At 42.7% G+C, this 26,110-nt stretch overlaps 1 protein-coding gene across 7 annotated transcripts in view; it reads right to left on the bottom strand.

Annotated features, from left to right (window-relative positions):
- The window catches only part of MYBPC1 (myosin binding protein C1), a 116,342-nt gene that overhangs the window by 80,177 nt on the left and 10,055 nt on the right, over positions 1 to 26,110 (bottom strand). For all 7 annotated transcript variants that reach the window (XM_039483618.1, XM_039483586.1, XM_039483576.1 and 4 more), the window contains exons 2-3: positions 5,163 to 5,216; positions 3,549 to 3,590 (exon numbers count right to left, since the gene is read on the bottom strand). In XM_039483618.1, coding sequence (XP_039339552.1) covers positions 3,549 to 3,590; positions 5,163 to 5,216 — 96 coding nt within the window. The remainder of the gene's footprint in view (positions 1 to 3,548; positions 3,591 to 5,162; positions 5,217 to 26,110) is intronic.

Below are 26,110 nucleotides of genomic sequence, written 5' to 3'. Positions count from 1 at the left end.
CGATTTGCCTCAACCTCTCACAGAGATTGTGGAGCCTGCACACAGCAAGCAGCAATAACGGGATATTCTTTTCGCTGATGTGTCCGCCATCTCCCTTGAGACGTCCGAAGCACCCACCACCATTCTGCACTTGCTCAGCCGGTAGTTGAAGAGTTCCTTTTCAGTGTCCAAGGCGCCTGTATAGGGCTTCATGAGCCAGGGCATTAGCGGGTAGGCCGGTCCCCGAGGATCACTGTAGGCATCTGCACATCCCCAACCGTTATTTTGTGGTCCGGGAAGAAAGTGCCTGCCTGGGCGTCTAAACAGACCAGAGTTCCTGAACATTGATGTTGGTAAAACGTCCCCTGGGTCCCACCACAGCTTGCAGCATTGAAAAGTAGCCCTTTTTTTTTTAATACTCGCTGGCCTGGTGGGCTGGTGCCAGGATAGGGATGTGAGTCCCATCTATAGCCCCACCGGTTTGGGAATCCCATATCTATGATGACCTGGACATTTCCGACAGTCACTACCTTTGAGAGCAGTTGCTCAGAATGACAGCAATGTAGCTGTCTGGCGTTGCACAGTCAGGGCTGCTCGCATCCTTGTGTCCTGGCGCTTCAGGGCAGGGGACAGCAAGTCACACAGTTCAAGGAAAGTGTCATCCTGAAGTTTCGCAGCCACTCTGTGTCATCCCAGACCTGCAGCACTATGCGGTCCCACCAGTCTGTGCTTGTTTCCGGGCCCAGAATCGCACACCATGAACTTGACCCATTGCCACCATGATCTCCACTGCCCTCAGCATCTGACTGTGGAAGAGGTGGACGATAACGTCGAGGAGTTGACAACGGCCATAAGTGCAGCGATGATGCGCGCGGGCTCCATGCTCGCAGTGCTGTGGCGTACCGACCAGAGAAGGGCGCGAACAGATTTCCGCTTTCAAGGAAGAGAGGAGGGGAGGGAGGGCGGATTTGACGTTCAATGACATTTTCCCCCAGCATGCATTGGGGAAATCAATGGGCAGCGAACTGTGGGATAGCTTCCCACAGTGCATGGCCCGTGAATGTGGACTCAGAAGTTCGATTGTGTATTTAGTATGGATACACAAATTAATAGTCCTGTAGTGTAGACAAGCCCTTAGAATTTGTTTGCTCTGCAAAGCACCCATGCATTACGCTATCTAGATGTGAAACCCTTCACCATCCCACATAATTCAGAGAAGACCCCAAAATTGCCAGCTGCAAAGTTATGGAAGCAGTTTTTAGCTCCATCCTGGACTAAGTAGTACAAAAGCCAGTTGTTGGCTGGCTCTCTCCCTGTTCCTTGTTGGTAAACAGCCCTTTAAAATATATTTTTTCTAATATAACATGACTTTCAGCAAATGGGGAAGAGAGAGGCCTTTTCTTCTAATATTCAGGAACTATGCTTGTTATTATAAAGAATACCATATACAAAATTCTTCATAACAGATGAGCATGAAAGTCTTAGAGACTCTCTTCCCTTATGCACACCATAATCCTAGCCCTGGATTGGGGTTCACAGGAGCTGGGGTTCGGACTGCAATGTAAATAATAATACATTAAATTAATAATATCAGCTAACTCATTCAGCATGCTCTGAGTCTTACTGACAATGACATCTGTGCTGCTATGTAAAGGAACAGCTCCACTAGACCATGATGGATGAGAAGAGAATCTTTTCTACTTATCATTACCACAATCCTTCTGACAGTTCACTATTCAGTTTCTTATTTGGAACTCTTACTTTAGCGGTTGTTGCTAGTTGAAATGTGATTAAAAGTGGAAACACCTCAACTTTTACTTTGTGTAGTAGAATCTCAAACATTTTTTTTTAAATTTAAAAACCATTCCAAGCACTAGAAGTAAATGGCTCAGCCCCATGAAAAACTCCTACCCTCCAGCAAATCTCTTTATTCTTTGCTAGTGTGAAGCTTCAAAAACCACAAGACAGATTGTATAAAAAAGATAGAACAGATAGATACATTGAAAAGTATCTATTCAATGAGATACTTACCACGGTGTCTTTTTAATTCAGCAAAATATAGATTTGTAGAGTTAGAGGAGAAGATATTATAGATGTTCAATTCAGGAGCAAAATGTTTTTCCCAGCTCAAAATTCAAGCAGTCATAACCAACAACTGCTAGACTACTATAAGGCAAAAATCTTCATTTCTGTTTCTACCTATTTGGAATGCAAAATGCTCCTGAATAAAACTGTTGCCAAGAATGACAGATTTAAGTCCTTCCCAAAATATTTTTGTAACAAAATAGAAGCACTATTGGAAGACAGTTAGCAGCATGCACTGACGCTAAGTTCAGCATGTTTATTCTGTCAGTGATATTTGGTTCGTTCATTCTCAACATCGGCATTCAGATTTTCTTGACACAAATGGCCATGCACTGTGTCACATCTTTTTCAAATTAATCTGTAAACAAGTCTTAGATGCCACATCACATCTAGTCTTTTAAAAAGGCAAATCTATAAGCTCCCAGCTAGGTGAGATCAAAGTCAGAGTAGATATTCTAGGCCTGTTCCAAATAATGAAAAAAAATGTTGGCTCAACTATAAACAAATCTTAGTCTGACTGAGATTTTTGTTTTTTATCAGCATCAGAAACCTCATACTTGAATCAATAAACTATATTGTCCATTTCAAAGTGAACTGATGAGCTGTTTTAATTCTACTCAGGTAGAGAGTACAGAGTAATGCACAGTATGTGCCATATTTGATCTTTCTTTTCATACAAAAGGGTAGAATTTGACCCAGTCCCACCAAATGCGTGTTCCTAAATGGAAGAATTGCCAATTGAGGGCCAGATTCTAATTTCAGCTAAGTAGCAGGAATAGCTATGTATCTTGAAAATGTAGCTGTTTGTTGGATCCATGTATAATTATGTGTATGTTTTTGTGTGTTCACAGCAGATGATTTTTCAAGTAAGGAAGTAACACAGAACATGTATTGGGGTTTACCATTGGGCCTTAAATGAAGAAAAATTAATGAAGTGAGACGATTCCTTTACAAAAGAACATGTGGAAGTTAGATAACTTAGTTGACCAGATGTCTGATGAAAATGTACAGCATGAAATAACAAGGTTCTAAGGTAGAATAGATACAGCCTTGGATGATAAAATGAGATTGCCCACCTCATGCAAGAGCTACGGGTATGCACTGATCTGAATTTTGTTGAATTCTGTCAATGTCACCATTCATGCTCATTTGAAGATGGCTTTCTGCTCATGCAAATCATTTGAAATCTGATCCAGGAAGATGGACCATTTTATCTAACTAATCATGGTTACTATGCAGCATAGCTCAACAAAGGCTAGTGAGTTTCATACTTGTTTACGGAACTTTTGAAGAAAACACATAAACAGCATAATTTCCTTATGCTCAATGAGTCATGCAGAAAAAAAATCCCGGAAGCTTCAAACCATACTACTGTAATATAATGCACCAAAATTCTGAAAAAAAGCTCAAACAATCTAGCATAATTACAGCATTTATGGATGCTCTGCCTGCTTCCAGCTTTTGGGATATGACTGTCCACTCACCTTTAGCCTGTTCAGTTCCATCCTCTTTTGGTTTCTTTTGTTCTGTGTAGGAAGTACAAGTACATTTTTGAGAGAATCTTAAAGTAAAAAGAAAAACTTACACAGCATTATAAAGAATACAACAAAGCTTTAGGTCATGTAAATGTGTAAACCTCACTCCACCCCCGCAAAAAGGCTATTTCTTAGGGTTATTGGTAATTGTATAATGTGTAGCTATAATTCACCAAACAAAATGTTACATATTAGAATAATATACATGCACTTTGTGTTTGATATGTTATCGGATTATGTACTATTGAAAAGGATTGTTGCGGCCTCCCTCACAGGAAGCAAAGTGACACCTTCTTTGAAAGCAGCAATTGTTAGACCCTTGTTCTCTTGGGAACTGTTCTGAAGCCCATTGTAGCCAATTGAAAGACTCCAATTGATGTCAATGGGCTTTGGATCAGGTATTTGATACTGTCATATTCTGATAGTACCTAAATGCCTCAGATCTCCTGAGCCCCAGTCAATTTGTTTTTAGGTTGGTGTACAGTATAGACAGATAGTGCTGGAGATATGGTCTGACATCTCTTCCTGGGGAGGGTTTAAAATCAAATAGCCATACTGATTCTTTTAGGCTATCTGCTTTCATTATTGTTGGCAGTGAGGTGCTAATGTAGATCATAGCAGGAATAGATAGGGTCACTCCTGAGTGACTCATCTTTTCTGCATCAGCCAATCCAGAGGTTAGTTTTTGTAAATTCTTAATTGCCAAAAGGGTTCTCTATTCCAGGGTTTTGCTGGATTCTATTTTGTTAACTATCTTGTTCAATTTGTTTATGGGGCCATTTGGAGGTGTTGCAAGGATGTATGGATTGTAGTGTCTTCAGCACACAGAGGACACTCAACTCTATTTCCCATCAAATCTGACCTCACTGTGGTTGAATGACTTACGTAGTGCCCAACAGAGTATGGCGGTTGGATGAGAGTTAACTAGCTGAGGTGCAGTCCAAGATGGGACTAGAAACTAGAATTGATCCAATAATAAGCCAAACAAATACATGGAGTATATAGTTATACCACTTTATGAGTGTTAATGTTGTTCAGGTGAGCATGAAGATCAAACCATAAGTGCTTGGGCCTTCTATGGTTCACATTCTCACAAGAGAAAAGGGGCTAGCTATGTTCAAAGCTTCATATTTATCTGAAGCCTTATTCAGTAAGGGTTTGATTCTGACACCCTTATCCACACTGAGTAATACATTCAATGGGAAATGAATCGGACTTTTTGTTTAGAAACAACATGAATGTGGGTAACATAATCAAGTCCCCAGATTTTATCATCCCTTTACTATGACTGTGTCCAGAAAGATATTTTCAGTGTCATATTTACCAGCTCTCTTCTAAACAACATCAAGCTTGAGAAATTAGAAATTCTTAGGCAAACCTATATGAATGGTAAGTGAAGACAACACCTTACTAAATCAAGCTCACTTCCTATTGTTCAGCAGCTGTTTATTTACAGTCAGACAATAAAAATAGACACCACAGTATTGTAGCACAGTCCACACACACACAATTCTGTTTATGCTACAGACCAAATCAGGTAACGAAGGCAATTCCTTTACTAACCTGCAGGTGGCGTGGTTTCTGCAGCTGGCAAAATTTCTGCTTCAGTTTCATTCGCTGAAAATAAAGAAAGGAAAAGGCTGAATTTGAAGTAAAAAACATATTTTTCATACATTTAACTGTATAATTGTTGAAACCAGAAACATTAACGGCTAGTTTAAGGCTTCAAACCAAACCTCAAAAATCAGCTTATATTTTGATACATACAGCAAAACATCTTTCCTATTCCCTATGTCATTCGTAATTTCTCTGTATTGTGTCTTCATAATGACACCAGTTATTCTAGAGATTTATATTTAAATGGTTTTTATTTTGTGCAAAAAAGGACAGAAATTATAACAGGGCCCATTTGCTACTACACAGAATCTCGTTAGCAGTTCTATACACTTTTTCTACAACTAATATCACCAGTAGCCTTAAGAACATAAGAATAATCATGCTGGGTGAAACCATGGTCCATCTAGCTCAGTATCCTGTCTTGTGACAATGGCCAATGTCGGGTGCTTCAGAGGAAATGAATAGACCAGGTAATTAGCAAGGAGTGATCCATTGCCTGTTGTCCACTTCCAGCTTCTGGTGGTCAGAGGCTAGGAACACTCAGAGCATGGGGTTACATCCCTGACTATCTTAGCTAATAGCCATTGATGGACCAATCCTCCACAAACGTACCTAATTCTTATAGTTTTGGCCTTCAGAACATTCGCTGGCAAAGAGTTCCACGGGTTGACTGTGTGTTGTGTGAAACACTTCCCTTTGTTTTAAACCTGCTGCCTATTAATTTCATTGGGTGACCCCTGGCTCTTGTGCTATGTGAAGGAGTAAATAACATTTCTTTATTCACTTTCTCCACACCATTCATAATTTTAATAGACCTCTATGATATCCTCCCATAGTTGCCTCTTTTCCAAGCTGGAAACTGCTAGTCTTTTAAATCTCTCCCTATTTAATCTCTCCTTAAGCTCTCCTACGAAAGCTGTTCCATACCCCCAATCATTTTTGTTGCCCATCTCTGTACCTTTCCAATTCCAATATATCTTTTTTTGAGATGCGGTGACCAGAACTGCACCCAGTAATCATGGTGTGGGCAAAGTATGCATCTGTGTAGGGCACCAGGAAATCTGGGGCACCACACTTCCTGGTGCCCTAAGCAGCTGTGTGCTGCTCCAGCCCCTGCCCTGCCTCTTCTCCATGGCCCCTGCTCTGCCTCAGCCTTGCCCCTTCCCACCCCAGCCCTGCCCCCACTCCTCTGAGGACTGCAGCAGGGGTTGGATCCCTGCACTCACCAGCAGTGGGAAGTGCAGCGACCTGGCCTCAGCTGTGCTGCCGGTGAGTGCTGGGGGGCGGTTCCCTCCTGCCCCCCAAGCCAGCCCCCCCCACGGAGGCCTGGGGCCAGCCCCCCCCAGAGGCCTGCCCCCTCCCAAACCCCAACAGGGGGGCTGAATAGGCCCTAGAATAGCTAGGGACGGCCCTGGGTGTGGGCATACCATAGTGGCATTACGAAACTTTCTGTCTTATTATTAAGGCTGCAAGTCTTTCATGGAGGTCACAGAAGTCATGGATTCTGTGACTTTCTGGGACCTCTGTGACTTCTGCAGCTGCAGCAGCTGGTGCGGCTGACCCCAGGGCTCCCCGAGCAGCTGGGGTGGCCTTGGGGTCAGCAGCAGTCTGGGAGCAGCAGCAGCAGCACCCCATGCCACCCCCACCCAGAGTGGAGGCGGCAGGGCCCAGGACTTCCCCCTCCCCAGCACCTAAGATTTAATTAGGGGTATTTATTTTTAGTAAAAGTCACAGACATGTCACTGGCCGTGACTTTTTGGTTATTGCCTGTGACCTGTCTGTGACTTTTACTAAAAATACTCATGACTAAATCATAGCCTTACTGATTAACTATCCCTTTCCTAATGGTACCTAATATTCTGTTAGCTTTTTTGACTGCCTCTGCACATAGAGCAGATATTTTCAGAGAACTATCCACAATTACTTCAAGATCTCTTTCTTGAGCGTTAACAGCTAACTTAGATCCCATCATTTTGTATATATGGCTGGGATTATACTTTCCAATGTGCATTACTTTGCATTTATCAGCATTGAATTTCATCTGCCATTTTGTTGCCCAGTCATCTAGTTTAGTGAAATCCCTTTGTAACTCTTCACAGTCTGCTTTGGACTTAACTATCTTGAGTAATTTTGTATCATCTGCCACCTCACTGTTTACACCTTTTTCCAGATCATTTATGAATATGTCGAATGGCCTTGGTCCCATTACATATCCCTGGGGGACACCACTATTTAGCTTTCTCAATTCTGAAAACTGACCATTTATTCCTATCCTTTGTTTCCTGTCTTTTAACCAGTTACTGATCCATAGGAAGGCTTCCCCTCTTATCCCATGACAGCTTACTTTGCTTAAGAGCCTTTGGTGAGGGACCTCTTCAAAGGCTTTCTGGATCACCCTTGTCCACATGCTTGTTGACCTTCTCAAAGAATTCTAGTAGATTGGTGAGGCATGATTTCCCTTTACGAAAACCATGTTGCCTCTTCCACAACAAATCATGTTGATCTATGTGTCTGATAATTCTGTTCTTTACTAGCCTTAAATATATAGATTTGATCTACTACTTGTTTTAATTCTGGATCAAATTACACTAGTTTTTGTGGTTCAACTTTCTATCTGAATAACTCAGCATAGTAAATAAATGGCTACCACATGCTATACTAATATTTATAACCCATTTTTTTCCAATATAGATTTTAAGTGCTATGGGACAGGGACCATATCTATTTGTGTGTTTGTATAACACCTTGTCCAGTGGGACCCTGACTGAGGAATTCGGGCAATACCACAATAGAAGGGCCTTATTCAGGAAAGCAAGCCATTTCAGAACAGCAATTAAGCATGCCCCCTAGATGTCCCATTGAAGTAAAAATTCATTCTGAGATTTTTTGTGAGTTCTTCAAGTCAATGGAACTTAAGCACACGTGGTCCTGAATATGGATGCTTTCTTGAATCAGGGCCTAAACCACCACCATCATCATCATGCTTTTGTCAGGTGCTTTTCCCCCTTTTTTAATATAGCAAAAATATCCCATGTTCCAGCAAAATTTCCTTCAACTAGAGGAATATGGAGTATGAGCTTTGATAGTGAGCTGTAATCAGTATGCTAGCTGGTAATACATAAATATTGGAAGCATTTTAAACTGACTTAGTGGAGGAACACTTCTGGCAGCACTAGTACCACTGTTAGCCCTGGTCTACACTACAGGATTAGGTTGAATTCAGCTGCGTTAGGTCGCTTTTATAATGAATGCGTCTACACAAGCAACCCCGCTCCATTGACCTAAAGGGCTCTTAAAATCAACTTCTATACTCCTCCCCAGCGAGGGGAGTAGCGCTAAAATCGACATTGCTGGGTTGAATTTGGGGTAGTGTGGATGCAAATCGATGTTATTGGCCTCTGGGAGCTATCCCAGAGTGCTCCAATGTGACCACTCTGGACAGCACTTTCAACTCCGATGCACTAGCCAGGTACACAGGAAAATCCCCGGGAACTTTTGAATTTCATTTCCTGTTTGGTCAGCGTGGCGAGCTCGGCAGCACAGTTGACCATACAGTCACCCCAGAATCGCAAACAAGCTCCAGCATGGAGCGAACAGGAGATATTGGATCTGATTGTTGTATGGGGAGAAGAATCTGTGCAGGTAGAACTCCGATCAAAAAGAAGAAATGCTAATATGTATGCCAAAATTGCACAGGGCATGATGGACAGAGGCTATAACAGGGACATATAGCAGTGCTGGGTGAAAGTTAAGGAGCTCAGGCAAGCCTACCAAAAGACAAAGGAGGCAAACGGTCACTCTGGGTCAGAGCCCCATACATGCCACTTCTATGATCAGCTACATGGCATTTTAGGAAGGGACCTTACCACTACCCCACAACTGTCCGTGGACACCTGCAAGGAGGGAGTGTCACGCAACACGGAGGAGGATTTTGTGGATGAGGAGGAGAATGAGCAGCAGGCAAGCAGTGAATCTGTTCTCCCCGGCAGCCAGGACCTTTTCATCACCTTGGAGCCAATATCCTCCCAAGGCGGAATCCCCGACCCTGAAGGCTGAGAAGGTACATCTGGTGAGTGAACATTTGTAACTACACTACAGGGTTTAAGAGCAATAGTGTTTAATGTCTGATTTGCCCTGAAAACTTGGGATGCATTCGTGGCCAGTACAGCTACTGGAAAAGTCTGTTAACGTGTCTGGGGATGGTGTGGGAATCCTCCAGGAACATCTCCATGAAGCTCTCCTGGAGGTACTCTGAAAGCCTTTGCAGAAGGTTTCTGGGGAGGGCTGCCTTATTTCGTCCTCCTCGGTAGGACACTTTACATGACAAGCCAGTAGCAAGTAGTCTGGAATCACTGCAGCACAAAGCATGGCAGTGAATGATCCTGGGTTTTGGTTGCATTCAAGCAACATTCGATCTATATCTTTCTGTGTTAGCCTCAGGAAAGTGATATCATTCAGGTCACCTGGTTGAAATAAAGGAATTTTTGTAAGGGAACAGTAAAAGGACCCGTTCATGCTGGGCTGTTTGCACTTGGCTAAAAGGGACAATCCTTGAGAATAGCCACGCAGCGGGGGGAGGGGTGAAGAGATCATCCCAAATAGCCACGTGGTTGGGTGGAGGGTGATGTGTTCTGCAGCCCCTCCTTTTAAATGGCAAATCCAGCTGGCATTGCTTGCTATGGGAAAGGAAGGCGCTGCAGTCTGAAAACATTCCTCCATGTTATGAAGGCGTTAGAATCCAAACTCGTGTACCCTTTGGCTTACCATGGCTGCCTGGAAACCGAATTCTGTTGCCCAGCCGTGTGTGATGTGTGCCGGCAGGAACTCAATATAAAAGGCAAAATGTGACCTTGTACCTAAAGCACATGTGCTGTCTGCTGTGAATTGCTGATTCACTGTGAAAGAGTCTCCCTTTTGTTCTCAGAAATGTATTTATCTTAAATTTTACTCTCCTTTTTATCCTGCTGCAGGTGCATATGTTTCTATGCTCCTCCTATCATCTCCGTCCCTGAGGTTATTGCAGATTAGAAGGCGAAAAAAATGCACTCGGGATGACATGTTTTCCGAGCTCATGCAGTCCTCCTGCACTGATAGGGCACAGCTGAATGCATGGAGGCATTCAGTGGCAGAGTCCAGGAAAGCATTAAGTGAGCATGATGAGAAGAGGCAGGATGCAATGCTGAGGCTAATGGGGGAGCAAACGGACATGCTCAGGTGTCTGGTGGAGCTGCAGGAAAGCCAACAAGAGCACAGACCGCCGCTTCATCCACTGTACAACCGCTTGCCCTCCTCCCCAAGTTCCATATCCTCCACTCCCAGATGCCCAAGAGTGTGTGTGTGTGTGGGGGGGGAAGTGGGAGGCTCCAAGCACCCAGCCACTCCACTCCAGAGGATGGCCCAAGCACAGAAGGCTGTCATTCAAACAGTTTTGATTTGTAGTGTGGCTACAATAAGGAATGTGGCCTTGTCCTTCCCTCCTCCCATCCTCCCCCACCCCACCCGGGCTACCTTATCAGTTATCTCCCTTTTTTTTAAATTATTTTTTTTAATTAATAAAGAAAGAATGCATGGTTTCAAAACAATAGTGACTTTATTTCCTTTGAAGTGGGGAGGGTGGTTGGCTTACAGGGAATTAAAATCAACAAAGGGGGCAGGTTTGCATCAAGGAGAAACACACACAACTGTCACACCATAGCCTGGCCAGTCATGAAACTGGTTTTCAAAGCCTCTCTGATGCACAGCACGCCTAGCTGTGCTCTTCTAATCACCTTGGCATTTGGCTGTTCAAAATTGGCAGCCAGGCAATTTGCCTCAACCTCCCACCCCGCCATAAACGCCTCCCCCTTACTTTCACAGATATTATGGAGCACACAGCAAGCAGTAATAACAATGGGAATATTGGTTGTGCTGAGGTCTAACCTAGTCAGCAAACAGCACCAGCGAGCTTTAAAATGTCCAAAGGCACATTCTACTGCCATTCTGCACTTGCTCAGCCTATAGTTGAACTGCTCCTTACTACTGTCCAGGCTGCCTGCGTATGGCTTCATGAGCCATGGGAGCAAGGGCTAGGCTGAGTCTCCAAGGATAACTATTGGGATATCAACATCCCCAACAGTAATTTTCTGGTCTGGGAAGTAAGTTCCTTCTTGCAGCTGCTCAAACAGCTCAGAGTTCCTAAAGATGCGAGCATCATGCACCTTTCCCAGCCATCCCACATTGATGTCGGTGAAACGTCCCTTGTGATCCACCAGCGCTTGCAGCACCATTGAGAACTACCCCTTGCGGTTCATGTACTGGTTGGCAAGGTGGTCCGGTGCCAAGATAGGGATATGCATTCCATCTATCGCCTCACCACAGTTAGGGAACCCCATTGCAGCAAAGCCATCCATTATGACCTGCACATTTCCCAGAGTCACTACCCTTGATAGCAGAACGTCAGTGATTGCATTGGCTATTGGAATCACAGCAGTCCCCACAGTAGATTTGCCCACTCCAAACTGATTCCTGACTGACCGGTAGCAGTCAGGCGTTGCAAGCTTTCACAGGGCTATCGCCACTCGCTTCTCAACTGTCAGGGCAGCTCTCATCTTGGTATTCCGGCACTGCACGGCTGGGGAAAGCAACTCACAGAGTTCCAGGAAAGTGGCCTTATGCATGCGAAAGTTTCACAGCCACTGGGAATCATCCCATACCTGCAACACTATGTGGTCCCACCAGTCTGTGCTTGTTTGCTGGGCCCAGAATCGGCGTTCCATTGTATCAAGCAGCCCCACTGCCGCCATGATGTTCCAATTGCCACATCCCATGCTTTCAGGAACGTCTGTGTCCATGTTCTCCTCACAATCGCCCTCGCGCTGCCGTCTCTTAGCCAGGTTCTGCACATACTGCAGTATAATGCACCAGGTGTTTACAATGCTTGCAACAGCAGCGGTGAGCTGAGTGGGCTCCATGTTTGCCGTGCTATGGCCTCTGCATGGGTAATCCAGGAAAAAAGGCGCAAAATGATTGTCTGCAGTTGCTTTCACAGAGGGAGGGAGGCAGGGAGGGGAGACTGATGACATACCCAAAACCACCTGCGACAATGTTTTTGCCCCATCAGGCATTGGGAGCTTAACCCAGAATTCCAATGGGCAGCAGAGACTGTGGGAACTGTAGGATAGCTTTCCACAGTCCACCGCTCCATGAGTTGATGCTAGCCATGGTAGTGAGGATGCACTCCGCCAACTTAATGCGCTTAGTGGGGACATATACAATCGATTGTATAAAATCGATGTCTAAAAATCAACTTCTATAAAATTGACCTAATTTCATACTGTAAACATACCCAAAGTGTTATTGTTTTAGGGTGAAATTCTTCTCTCAGAGTCATGTAGTGGATCTTGATTCTGATATGCCATTCTCCCAACATGATCAGATTTTCCATTAGTGTTTGTGGAAGTTCTGTGCAAGTAGAAAGCATAAAATATCAGAATAAAAATCCACCATCTAGATTTTAGGGGAGAAATTTGCTCTTATACCTTTCCTGCATTGCCTAAAATAATTTTATCTTAAAGTATCCCTATGACATATTCTGAAACACACGTATTTTCCAACACCTTTCTGTGCCACGTGCCCACTTTTTTTACACTATTGGATGTAATGTAAGACTGGTAAATAGGCTTGACAGAATTTGACATTTTAAAAAATAATTTTGACAGATAATATAGATGTTAATTTTAAAGCATTTTTTAAAATTTTTTATCGATTCAAAGTTTCACAGTTCTGGGAAATTAAGGGGTGGTGTCAGACAACAGCACAGGTCAGACAATAATTATTTAATGAAAATAGATGCTGAGATTCAAAAAGTTAAAGCTTTATAACTATTAAAAGACAAATTGTCAACATCACATACAAAATAAATATCCTTAAATCAAATGCTAATAAGGTCCCAGTCATTTTTTTTTTACTTTGAGTGTATGTAAATTTCTATTACCAATGGAAATATTTTTTGTTCGTTTGTGTGTGTAAAAATACAAATCTAATCTTTCTAAGCCTATCTACAAAATACCTCACGTTGAGCACACAGGTGATGCTATCCTGTTTTTTTTCCATAGTGTATCTCCCACCATAACTCTTTCTGGTTAAGAACTGAAAGATCATTTCTACATTTTCTCCATGTTAGTTAATATTGAATCTATAGACTAAATTTTGCCCTTACCATATTTATGACATAGCATCAAATTTCCTAACTCAATTAAGACCTATTTTTGGGATCATTTATTGTCCAACCCGAAAATATTATCATGAAAGAACTTCAGTTTTGGGGTACTTTTTATTTGTTCCCTTGTCATTATAAAACCTTTAAAGAGCTTATTATTAAAGCAGAATAAGATAACTTGTTTCCAAACTATAATGGTATTAGGACTGTACACTAGATCAAAAAGCAAAAATACTTATTGTACCTATTGTATCAAATTATAGTTTGAATCTTTTTAACCAGAGTAAATTTAAAAGGCTGAATTCTTCTAACTGTAATAGTAGACACTGAAGTCAATGGATACTGACCCTGTCATGTGACAGGGTGTTAACCTATTACCTTTGGAACCATGACCCAGGTGGTATCCAGGAAATAAAGTTTCAGTTTCTGACACATAGGAATGCTAGTAAGACTACTCCCCTGCCCTTAGGTATAAATATAATTAGATTCATACTTACCATTCTTAATAAATTCATTTAATGTTTAAAAGAGAAAAATACTTTTAGTACACAGAAGATTTGGGATGATTCAGGAACTTTCAATCACAGAAGTGGTTTGAAGTCAGATATTATGCTACACACTACAGTGAATCAGTGTAATGAATACATACAGATATTATGGCCACTAGTTGTAGGGACACAGTCCAGGACCATAAGCTCCCAAGTCACAGACCTGTACCATTTAAGATAAAGGTGAAACTCCATTAGATGTCAGTAAATAGGCAGTATGATTACCATGATGCTTTATATGGGTTCATATCAACCTTTTTATCTGGACTTGGTTCTCACTAGTTGGCTTTGCTTTGAGTTTTGGCTTTAAAAATATCCTTAAGCTGAAAGCAAAGCTTCCAAATTTTACTGCATTTGGGTTTAAAACCACATGAAGCCACACAGTGTCAGATGTTTTTTTACCTAAAGCTGTAAACTTGCCTGGGTCAGAGTTTCTCAAATATTTTCATAATGTGGATCACATCTTAATAGAGTAAATTATCTCCTGGAACATCTCCCTTCCCATTCATGCAGATTCTCTCCCCTAACACAGATAACATCTCGGTGACAATTACAATCACAACAATTCCGGACCTTACCCAGAAAAGTAGCATTAGGAAATTATGAAATGTATGTTTAACAGTTTAAAATATGATTTAGCAACTGGAAGCAAGGAAGAATGCCAGCTCTATCTGACCAGTCAGCTCTCTATGGGTCTTTACGAAGAACCAAACACTGATAAGCTATGGACCACAATTTGTATGTCTAGGCTAATCTTTCTAAACTCAGTCCAGGCTCAGCTGAAAGGCTCATCTTTCAATGAGCTCTGGGGTTTGAGTTTTGGATTTTGTTTAGAAAGTTCTGAATGGCTCTACTTATTAGGTGCAACTTATATTAGACTGAATTGGTTAACTGGTTTTACTCCCATTGTTTCACTTCTTGAATGTTAATGTAAAATACTTCATATTTGTGCTGTTACTAATTATTAGCAAATAATTTTTTTAACCATGGTCTCTTTCAGTACAAACCCATGTATATCTCAGGTCCTTGTCAGTGCAGAAATGTTACTGTGTCATCAGAAAAGGCCTGATGTAGAAGGCCATCACACTGAAAAATAAGTTGCAAAATACACCAGAGGACGTTTATATGCATTATTTCACTATGGCTGAATTTTACATAAGAACGGCCATACTGGATCAGACCAAAGGTCCATCTAGCCCAGAATCCTGTCTTCTGACAGTGGACAATGCCAGGTGCCCCAGAGGGAATGAACAGAACAGGTAATCATCAAGTGATCCATCCCGTCTCCCATTCCCAGCTTCTGGCAAAAATTTCCCCCCACCCTTTAAAGAAGGCTCTAGTCTGAAGTATAGCTCTTGTCTCCTGTATAACTGTCACTCAAGCCTAATGGGACAATGGCCTATATTCATATGGGGAACAGTTTTGATTAGTATTAATGGTTTCTTGAATGCCAGCAGTCTGCCTGATGCTGTGCAGATCCCAGAAGCAGACATGGTCCCTGCCTCAAGAAGCTTACATTATAAATAAGACATTGTCAGTCCAAACAAAATCTTTTACATTCAAATATACAAGAGACACTGGTTGATGCCTGAATCTCTATTCAGTCAGTGTTTTGGTTTTTTTCCCCTTAAATACTTATTCAAGGCATCACAGGTTGTTGCTGAGAGAAGTTCACAGAACTGTTCTCAGAAGAAGTGAGCTTGGAGGAGGGATTAAATATAAAGAGGAAGGAAAAGGGAGAAAGGATGCTCCAGGCATAAGCGGTGGCAAAGGTGGTGTGATTTTAAGAAAATATTTTGGCGATGTGTGACAGCTTGGGAATCTATCTGTATCAATTCCGGTGATATTATGAAGTTGTTATGAAATGTTACTATGAAAACAGCTGTAATCATGAATGCCTCTCTGTATATATTTTTATAAAGCTGCAAGCTCCATTTTGAATGTGTGGCCATACAGTCTCTATTATTGTTTTGTCTCCACGTTGGGCTAAAATTCCAAAAACTGGTGGCAAAAGAATAACAAAAATGAGTTGTTGATGATAAGTGCTCTTCCATTAAAAGGTAAGAGCTCTAAATAACAAATTGGCTCCCAGGCAGGAGAACTGATTTAGCAGGGGAGAGGTCGCCTTGGCAACGAAGTCACGTGGCAGAGGTTTCTGGTCACCTAGGGGAGGCCAAGTGGGATGTCAACTGACAAAGGGGGTGAAAAGTTACAAAAAGGGAGGAGCTGATCTATCTGGGGTCTTTGACCATTTTGTCTCCAGCTCAAAAGGAGAAAGAAGCATCCCAGCAGGGAGGGGCCTGCATGAGGCAGGGAGCCCTGCCTCCCTGCCTGAGCCCAGAGGGCCCTCCGAGGACTCCCACGGGAAGGGTGAGATGGTAAAGGGAATTGCAGTTAGGATGTTTGTTATACTTTATATCTTCTATACTCTCTTGTGCTTTATATGAATGATTAAGTAAATGAGCAAATGTGTTAGACTTCTATGCAGAGTGTCTCTGTGTAGTATCTGCCTCACAATTACCACATGCCTCCTGAGAGAGTTCAACTGTTAACCAGAAGGCTCAGTGTCTTTCGGTGGGATTTTGGGAAAAGGCGTGTTTAAGTACAGAGGAGTCTGAAGGGTCAGCCTTGCTCTCAGGAGAGCTATGCAACTGGATAGAGGGTTCCAGTTGTCAGGATGGGGTGCTAACCAAATGTCTGTGTCTCCTGCATGGGCCTAGAGACCCCAAGATTGGGGCAGTGATTAACTCCGTTCAGGCTATAGGAGCTTAAAACACTCTGTGAGGCCAGGGACCTAAAGGCTTGGATTCTCCTTACAGCAGTCTGGTGGGTGGCCTGCAATCAGCATCTAACTGGATCTGTGACTCCATGTGTGGCCCCTTTAATGATCACACTTGACTGACAGCTTCATTCCTGAGGCCAGCCAGGAAAAAAAACATTAACAGGAGGACTCAGTAGCTTCCACCTCTCCTCTTTCCTGGCCGATCTCAGAAACGGACTTGTTAGCCAGGAAAGAGCCCAGCAAATTCAACCAACAGCTACTGTGGTGTTCTTTTCTCTATGCTCACCAGAGTCCCCAGATGCCATTCTTAAGAGCCCAATTGCCTTATATATCCCTCTGGGCAGGTGTTGTCAGAGACTTTACTGTGAAGAAAGTGTTGGTGCCAAAATGCTCAATGAGGCATTCCACAGCTACTGGAGAGAAGAAATTTTCCATTGAATCATCATGAACCTCCTGGGCTGCAGAGCACAGAGACTGGTGAAACTTCAGCTGAGCAGGAGTGAAAAAAGCTAATTCCAACTGGTTGGCTATGCAAAGACTTTAGTGGAAAAATACCTAACAGTAAATAAAATAATTGAAAGGTCTGCCTTGCAACTACTTAATATAATGCCAATAAGTTGCAATGGAGTTGTACAATGGCTGCAATAGATTTGACAATCTGTCTCCAGCTAGGGCAGCTAAAATGAATTTTGCCTTGCTGGAGTATATGGGGCAAAACAAATGCATTGAAATTGAGAATTCAATCCCCTTTTCTGAAGCTATTTCAGCAAAGCAATTCTTACGCATCTGTAGTAACACTGTACATGGTTGATGCGTTTCATTTGTTAATTTTGTGCTCCATGAAGAGCCTAATTTATCAGTGAGATGTGAAACACCAAGAGAAGTTGGTCCAATAAAAGATATTACCTCATCAAACTTGTCTCTCTAATGAAATATCTAAGACAGCTGATAGTAAAAAACTATACGGAAAGAAATGAAACTAACCTAGCATTGCCTTGCATAAGGCTACTCAGAAAGGATAGTATGTCAAGAAGTGTAATTAGCAAATACAGTGAAAGCCCAACTGTCACTTAGATAACATCTCCACAAATGCTTTCATGTCTCAGTCATGTCATGAGGAGGATTACGGATCCAGTTTGAGAGCCAAGACATTTTGATTTTCTGATTTATAATTATACACACACATCCAGCCTTGTAAAACAGCAGGCATTGCCACTTGAGTCATCACCAATGATTTTTCAATCAGCTATCCATAATTTTTCAGTTAAAATGGGATTTTAAATCCCTTGCTATGCATGGGACAAATTGAAATAAATCCTATGATACTGCTCATGCTAAAATTAGGGATGTGCTTAATAACCTTGCTAAATCCAGGCATTCATCATTTAAAATTTCAATTCCACTATAGGCCCTGTCTTCACTGGGATCAGAAGTGCATTATTTACAACCACTTTAAGCACTGTTGTGGCCAGAGGCTTAAATATGGTGACCAGGATTTTTTAAACAATGGATGCTTACAATTTGGATCCTAAGTCCATACAAAAGTACTAAATAAGTGGCCTGATTTTCAAAAGGCCTGACATATATACATACCGCTTCCACTGATGTCAACCCCAAAGGCAGGCATAGAAAGCCTCCAGAGCAGTCTCATATACAAAGTTTATCCTATAATTTATATTTCATATCCCTTACGAGACTCCACCGGAGTGTACAGTAAATGTAATGAGGTGTACTAGCCCCTTTAAAACAGGCCTCTGGTCCTGAACTACCCTGATCTTGGCAGCAAAGCATCCTGAGACTTGCAGTTTAAATGGATGCTCGGGAGTTGTTGGCCACCACAAGGCATGCGGGGAAAGAGGACTTGCTATAATTAATTTTTCTCTTGCTGATTCCATAGAGAGATTAGTACTTCAGGGTAAGTCTCTCCTGGCCAAACCCCCCTAAAAAGGAGACTAAAGGTGACTTTAAAAAAATGGTTTGGTTACAAAGGTTTTTTCCCCCCACCATAGGTGAAGGAAGTGACCTTGCACATTGAAACAGAACTTGCACAAAGGCATTTTCTTGCTTTCAGGGATCTAGAGTTGCGATATTGAGTAGAAGGAGGAGGAAAGTCCCTACACTCATTTCTCACTGCCATTAGGTGGGGGCTTGCTGGACCAGGTAACCAAGATTTGAGCCATGTTTTGGACTTGTTACTCCAAAAGGAGATGAACTCAATTTTGTGAGAGCACTAAGCCACCTTTATTCAAAAGGGAAACCAAGGCAGTGGCTGCACTGGCATGGAACCAGGCAAGAGATGTTTGGCATGTAGCAACATATTAAAGTGACTTAATTACATATGTTAGAGAAGAATGGAGAGGATAATGACCCTGTACTCTTCTATTATTCAGTCCTGCCAAGCTGCCTCAACCTTGAAAGAATGAATTCAGCTTGTGTTTATAGCCTCTATAGGTCAAACAAATATAAATGTCACATAGGCATTCCTAAAATGTTAGCTCCACTAGTGAGACAAAAATAAATAATTCATTCAGGGAAAAACTGTGGCTCCCCAACCCTTATGTGGCTGTGCTGTGTAAGAAGCCTCCACCCACCCACACTGCTCATATAAGAGGTCAGAATTGCAGCCTCTTCCCTGGGGTATGTGCAAGGTCTACTCTTAGGAGCAGCTCAGTGGAGAAGGAAAAAAGGGGGAGCCAGGGCTCCACAAGCCCCTTCCACTGGCCAGCTTCAGAGTAAAGGGGTATGCTGCATGACCTCTTTAAAGAGGTGTTGCATACTTCCCCTTGCTCCCAAGCACTCAGGAAGCATTCTAAATGCCACCAGTGTTTCCCTTGGGGCAGTGCAGGGCCATATCAGACAATGCTTTGCAAGCCATCAACCATCATTTGTTTAACAGAACCATAAAGATTACCTGAGTATACTGGATAGAAGTCACAACTGTTTCTAAATTAAATTAACTCAGAGATCCAGAGTCCTTTGGAGTCAATAGAAACACAATCATTGCCTTCAATGGGACTTAATATACAAGTTAAACGTGTTTAAGTGTTTTGCTGGATTCTGCTTCTATGTCCCAGATTTAGCTTGAGTAAACTGCCAAAGCATTCAGGGTTTCCTTCCTGACGATTCTCATCTCACAGCTGTGGAGAGAAGTTTTTTTTTTTTTAAATGAAAGTGCAGCCCTTGTACTTAATGTCAGCAATACACTCTTGCTCCAACAACCAGCCACATAATTACCCCTACTTAATTTTTTATGTAGGTGCATAGGAATTAGAGATTACAAAATATGAGATCAAATCACCAGATATACCGCATATATATGGTCCCCTCTGACTTCAGAAGCATCAGATATTAAACCAATACTGCAAATGATCTTGGCCAGAACTCCACAATTAGTGACTTCTGTGCAGTACAGACCAAAGAAACAGGGCATACATTTCCATGTCCACTAAGTTTACTTCATTATCCTTGGCCAATCACTTGCTTGTCATCTTCTCCATTCTCAATTACTCTATTCCATAGAGGATTCCCACAGTGCCTCCTGTTCATTAGTCTTACTTGCAGCTACCTGTTTTCTCAGCTATGAGCAATGTATCAATTAACTGCTGGTTTCCATGGGGTCCCCAGTAGTTTCCTCTTTTCTCATAATTATTGTGCTTCCTTCTGGGAGTTAATAATCAACATATTTATTTTGATCATCAAAGACAACTTACTCAGTCCACAAAACACCAGAATGAGTTAACTAAATCCCTCTTCCCTTCCCTCACCCACTTTTTTTTTTTTTTTTAATATTAGGCCATAAAGAGAGAGCAGCTTGTGGGCATTTATACTACCAGGAGAAAAAGTTATGTTCACTTTTGAACCTAGCAGATCCGAGTGGAAGTAGTTCCCTCTGAAGCCTAGAAATTTTTCTACTGAAATCTTCCCATTGAGGGGGTCTTTCACACTTTCTCCTTCCAAACTGGCTCCAGTTGGGGCAAAAATAGGAGAGAGAGGGGTGGAAAAACCCAAAGTGGGAAAATGAATTTTTTTGGTTTCCAAAACCAAACACTGAGTAAAAATTTAAGAAATTGTTTTGAGAATTTGAAACGAAAAACTTCCATTTTCAAACATCATTACAAAACAACTGTTTAATATTTCCTGTGCAAAATTTGAGATTTCAGTGGAAAAAGTCCCAAAAGGTATTTTTCCTACAAAATGTTCTGTAGGGAAAAATATGGGTTTTCCACCTTCTCTAGCTTCAGCTGACTGGGAACAGTAGTACAGGGAATATTGCTCTAAGACTGAGGCTTTCAAACATTTCTCTATTACGAGCCCCTCTTCATTGTCCATATATTTATGACCTGTTCTCTCATTTAATTGTAACTATCAACTACAGCAGGGGTGGGCAAACTATGTGGCCCGTGGGACCATCCTGCCTAGCCCCCGAGCTCCTGGCCTGGGAGACTAGCCCCCCCGGCCCCTCCCCTGCTGTTCCCCCTCGCCCACAGCCTCAGCTCACTGCGCCGCTGCCAGTGCAATGCTCTGGGCGGCGGGGCTGTGAGCTCCTGGGGCAGCACAGCTGCAGAGCTTGGCCTGACCCGGTGCTCTGTGCTGCATGGTGGTGGCAGCGTGGCCTGGCTCCAGCCGGGTGGCACGGCTGTAGAGCGCTGCCAGCCACCGGTGCTCCAGGTAGCGCGGTAAGGGGGCAGGGAGCAAGGGGTGGGTTGGATAGAGGGCAGGGGAGTTCAGGGTGGGGGTCGGGGTGGGGGTGTGGATAGGGGTCTGGGTGGTTGGGAGAACAGGGGGTTGAATGGGGGCAGGGGTTCTGGAGGAGCAGTCAGGAAGGAGGGGGGTTAGATGGGGCAGCAGGAGGCAGTCAGGGGCAGGGGTTCTGGGGGCAGTCCAGGGACAGGGAGAAGGGGTGGTTGGATGGGGCGGGGGTCCCTGGGGGGCCATCAGGAATGAGAGGAGGGGTTGGATGGGGTGGCGGGGATAGGAGGGTGGTCAGGGGACAGAGATGAGATGTGTGGATGGGGCAGGGATCCCAGAGGGGCTGTCAGGGAATGGGGGGGGGTTGGATGGGGCAGGAGTCCCGGGGGGGCAGATAGGAGGTGGGGGCCGGGCCATGATCCGCTCCCCTAACTGGCCCTCCATACAATTTATGAAACCCTCAGGCCAAAAAGTTTGCCCGCCCCTGAACTACAGTGTAAATTCTTGTGTTCCTCACCTACCCATTCCCATCTCCCCGTGCTCTGAGTGGTTCTTTACCATTCATTTCTCATGAAATGCTAAGAGCTTTTGGCTACTGTTAAACAAACCAAAACAATGTGATTGGAAGAAGGGATGGGTCATGGTTATGTAAATCCCATGATCTAACCCTTTGCTCATCTTCCAGGCCATAGGAGTGTACATGTTCAATTAGGTGCTCTGTTTCTATATTGTAAAAATAGAAGGTGTCCCTTGTTTTAATCTGAATTTCTAAACCCTCAGCAACTCATCACAAACTGCACTTTATTTTCCTTCTTAAAGGACATGATTCCTAATATAGACTTTGTCTGACACTGTATGAAAAAAGAATCCTCAAGATGCCTAATCTATTTGTGGTGGTTGCTCCATAAAAATCACCTGCTATATAACAGCACAGGTATGCGATCAATGACACAGCTGCATGGCATGTAAGTGAAATGGATGGAATTCTAGCTGATGCACTCCCTGGAGCTGTAAAATAGACGGTACTGTACATGGTCTTCCAAATGCAAAAGTCTAAAGACAGAACCTCCACTTAGGTTCTGTGGTCCTGTGTCAGATACTCTCTTGCTGTTTTCACGGGGCAAGGCTATCAAAACAAAATCCACGAACTGTTGTAGAGAGTTACCCATATGCAGGTTTATTTTTAAGGATTATCACATGACTGTATCAATTTGTTCCCCATCTCCATTCTAGGCTTTTTTTCCCCAGTGTGCTAAAGTAGTGAAATGAATGAAGTCAACCATGTCTATGCTTTATGATGACTACTTTCTTCACAAATGGAAAACAAGGGCAAAGGAGAAAGGACAGAGGTCAGATTTCCTCTTTAAAAATAGGGCAAAGGAAAGCTTAGACAGAAGCTTAGTAAGACCGGAGGGAATGCCATGGAAAAAATGTCATCAGGCATCTCTGGAGTCTGCACCTGTGCAGGAACAGCAGCCATTATTAGTGTTCAGACTCTTGTTTGGGTCTAGTTTTGTGCATTTTTTTCCCCTGCATGCTAGGTTCTTAGAAAAATAGGGGAAAGAGGCCGTAAGCCAGATGTGCTACAGTGAGTATGTGCATATATATACATTACACAGAAGCAATCAATCAACAGATCCCTTCTATTTATATACCACTCCTGATGTAACTAGCCCTAGATCTTCCTGGTTCTAGGCATTTCCCACATCTGCAGAGCAAAACTGGATTCTGGAGTTTCCACTAGAAACAGAGAATCTTCAGTTCTAGTGGAAACATTACCCGGAACTCTTGAAGGAAAAGCAGAAGTGTGGTGCTGTATCTATTCAGTAAATGCGAAGATCTGGACTAATTCAATTCCATGTGAGAAAAAGGTTAAAAAGTTTCACCACTCTGGCACAGCGACCTCAGAAATTGCTTGTAATGGCTAATGTTGGTGTGGGAGCACTGATAAAACTTGTGCGGAACAGTTAGAATTGTTAGTGGGAGCTGTAATATGGGCATCCTTTCTGGGATAGAAAAATCTCCTGGGAAAAGGAGATGATGAGAACTAACCTGGAAATGTTAAATACTGACATGGGTGTAGGTTGCCGTAAGGTCAGAGCTCATAATGTGGGGCTCTGTGTTGCTGTGCTGCGCTAGGAGTATTCCAGGGAAGGAACTGTAGCCACAATTCTCTCCTGACCCCGCCCCCCACCACCCCTTGCCCAAGGGCATAATAATTTAGAACTTGCTTTTGGTATAGGCCAACAGTAAATGACTAACACCCCCTTCCACCAGCACAAACTAAGGCTTTGCCTGTGCCCCACCTGTCTGGTCAAGGAGCAGGGGTAAAGTAAGTAAGTGTCTATGCAATATCTTTTATGTCTGTGACCACAGACCCATGTTCCAGGTAGCTGACAGAAGGGCATATGTGTTGGGGAAGGGAGAGGAGAATCTTTCTTCCCCTCATGCCCCTGCAAGAGTGCACAGCTTGAGCTACAATCTAGTCCTCATCATTCATGGCTTAAATGGGGAACATTTTCTGGATTCTGCCAGTGTCCTGCAGGGTTTCTGTTTTTTACAACATCACCTCTTCTGAATGCATCATAACATTATTGAACAGCCAGACCTTGTAAAGGGATACTTTCCACCTCCATGAATTACATTAGAACAAATAGAGCTTTTTGTAGCAATCACGTGATCATCATAACTTTTACTGTGTCATATATGAGGGCGATAGCAGCTCCAATTGACCACAGACTATCCTCTACTACACAGTGCAGGCAGAAGGTAGCAAACAGCACAGGACACATCTCCAAACTCACAGTGAGGAGAGAGCAGTGATTCTTTTACAGACTCCCCGAGACACTGCAGGAGACCCTCTGTGTTGCAGGAGCTCCATAATTCTGAGAAGGCAGAGTTCAGGCAGAGAGGAGCCAGGGAGCAGCCACTCTATGCAGCATGCTGGGCTCCTCAGGTCCAGGCAGGCCTCTGAGCAGAAATCCATCTGGAAGTTACTACAACTGGAATTAACAGTAACTCCCCTTCCATGTTTGCAACATGGGGAGTAGCCGGGTGGAGGTGTCTGTTTCATTACAGCCCCTGGGAGAACTGCTTGCTGGAATGGCTTCCTCGGGAGCTATGCTGCTAAATGCAGGTTTGTGCTAGAGAATACCTCAGGGAAGAGAGAGCGGATCAAAAGAAATCTGGGCAACCGTGGAGGCCTGGGCAGAGATGTGGTTTATTCAGTCAGGTGCAGAGATGAGGAAAGGATTTTAAATGGCAAAGGAAGTGAAGCTACACTAGGGATGAATTTGGACCAAAATGTGTTAAATGTTCACAGGTTGCAAGAGGGTGATCAGTTGCAGATTGACACTGAATGAAAACTAAAACCACCAGCTCAGTGTCTGGTAAGCAAATGGAATACATCATTATAGAACTAATCAGACAGCATCATAATGGTCCTCTTCCAAAAGTTAAATGGGCCAAATTCATCACTGATGGAATTCCACTGGCTTTACAGAAATTTAGAACTGAGCAAAATTTTTTGATTAATTGGTTTTTCATTGAAAAATGCATTTTAAAGGGCCCAAACTATTCACTGAATTCGGGTTGAATATAATGAATAGTTTTGCTTTGAATTTTTTTTCCAAAAGTGTAAAAACATTTTGTTTCAACTTTTCAATTCAAAGGGGCGTTTCAATTTCAACTTTGGTCAATTAAAAAAAAACACAAAAAAGGTGAAAATACCCCAAATGACCAAACAGAAATGAAAAACTTTAAAAAAAAATTGTTTTCCAGGCAGTTGAAAATGTTTTGGTTGACACAAAACAAATTGAAAATCTGAAAAAAAAACCCACCTACATTTTGAGTCAATTTGAAATGTTTTGGTTGATTTAAAATGGCAATATTTTTATTTGATGAAAAATTAAAAATCTTTTAAAATATTTCATTTTGGTTTGAAGATTTTTTTTAACGGTGTGGCCCCCCGAATTGAAAATCCCGTTATTTGGTCAGCTCAGTTAGAATTACTTCAGGCATGAATTGAGTCTGATAAGACCGCTCATCATTTTGGAGACCGCATTACTGTTAAATTGTTAAAGAACTGGTACAGAAAGTGGGTAACAATGTTGATATGGAAAAGTTGGGTGGGGAAAATGGATTTTGTATTGATTAGAAAAGAAGCGAGTAAGATGGGACATAATGGAAGGGCATTGGAAGGAAAGTAGGGATATCCCAAGGCTATACAAATGGCTAAAAAGATAAAAAATAAGAGGGCACAAATTCAAGCAAAGAAGGGAACTAGCAGAAAAGATGCTGAGGAGGAAGGGAGGAGGCAGTCACACTATGGAGCTGAAATTATGCAATATTAAAAGAACTGGAGGTAGGGAAGTAAAACCAAGAATAGAGAATAATGTTGCTACACAGGATGGACTGGGCTACGGTACACGGACTGCAAGATGAATGATCTTCTTTCTCAGAGTTACTACACTGCCACAGTTTACTCAGAAACTAATAGTGCAGTCACTGTAATATTCCTGTGGTTGCTAACCTGACAGAATTAATAGTGAACAAACATGGGCATTCCCATCCTTTCTTCCCCTATAAGTCAACTGAAAGAGTTGCTTTAAAAATGAGAACTTTTGCAAAACCAATAAGAACTTCTTGGATTTAACGTTAAAGTGCTATATGCTTCTAT

Source organism: Mauremys reevesii, linkage group 1 (assembly GCF_016161935.1).
Source record: "Mauremys reevesii isolate NIE-2019 linkage group 1, ASM1616193v1, whole genome shotgun sequence".
In the NCBI taxonomy this organism is placed as follows: Eukaryota; Metazoa; Chordata; order Testudines; family Geoemydidae; genus Mauremys; species Mauremys reevesii.
The sequence above is the reverse complement of the archived record's forward strand: the minus strand, read 5'-3'. Positions and strand labels throughout refer to the sequence as shown.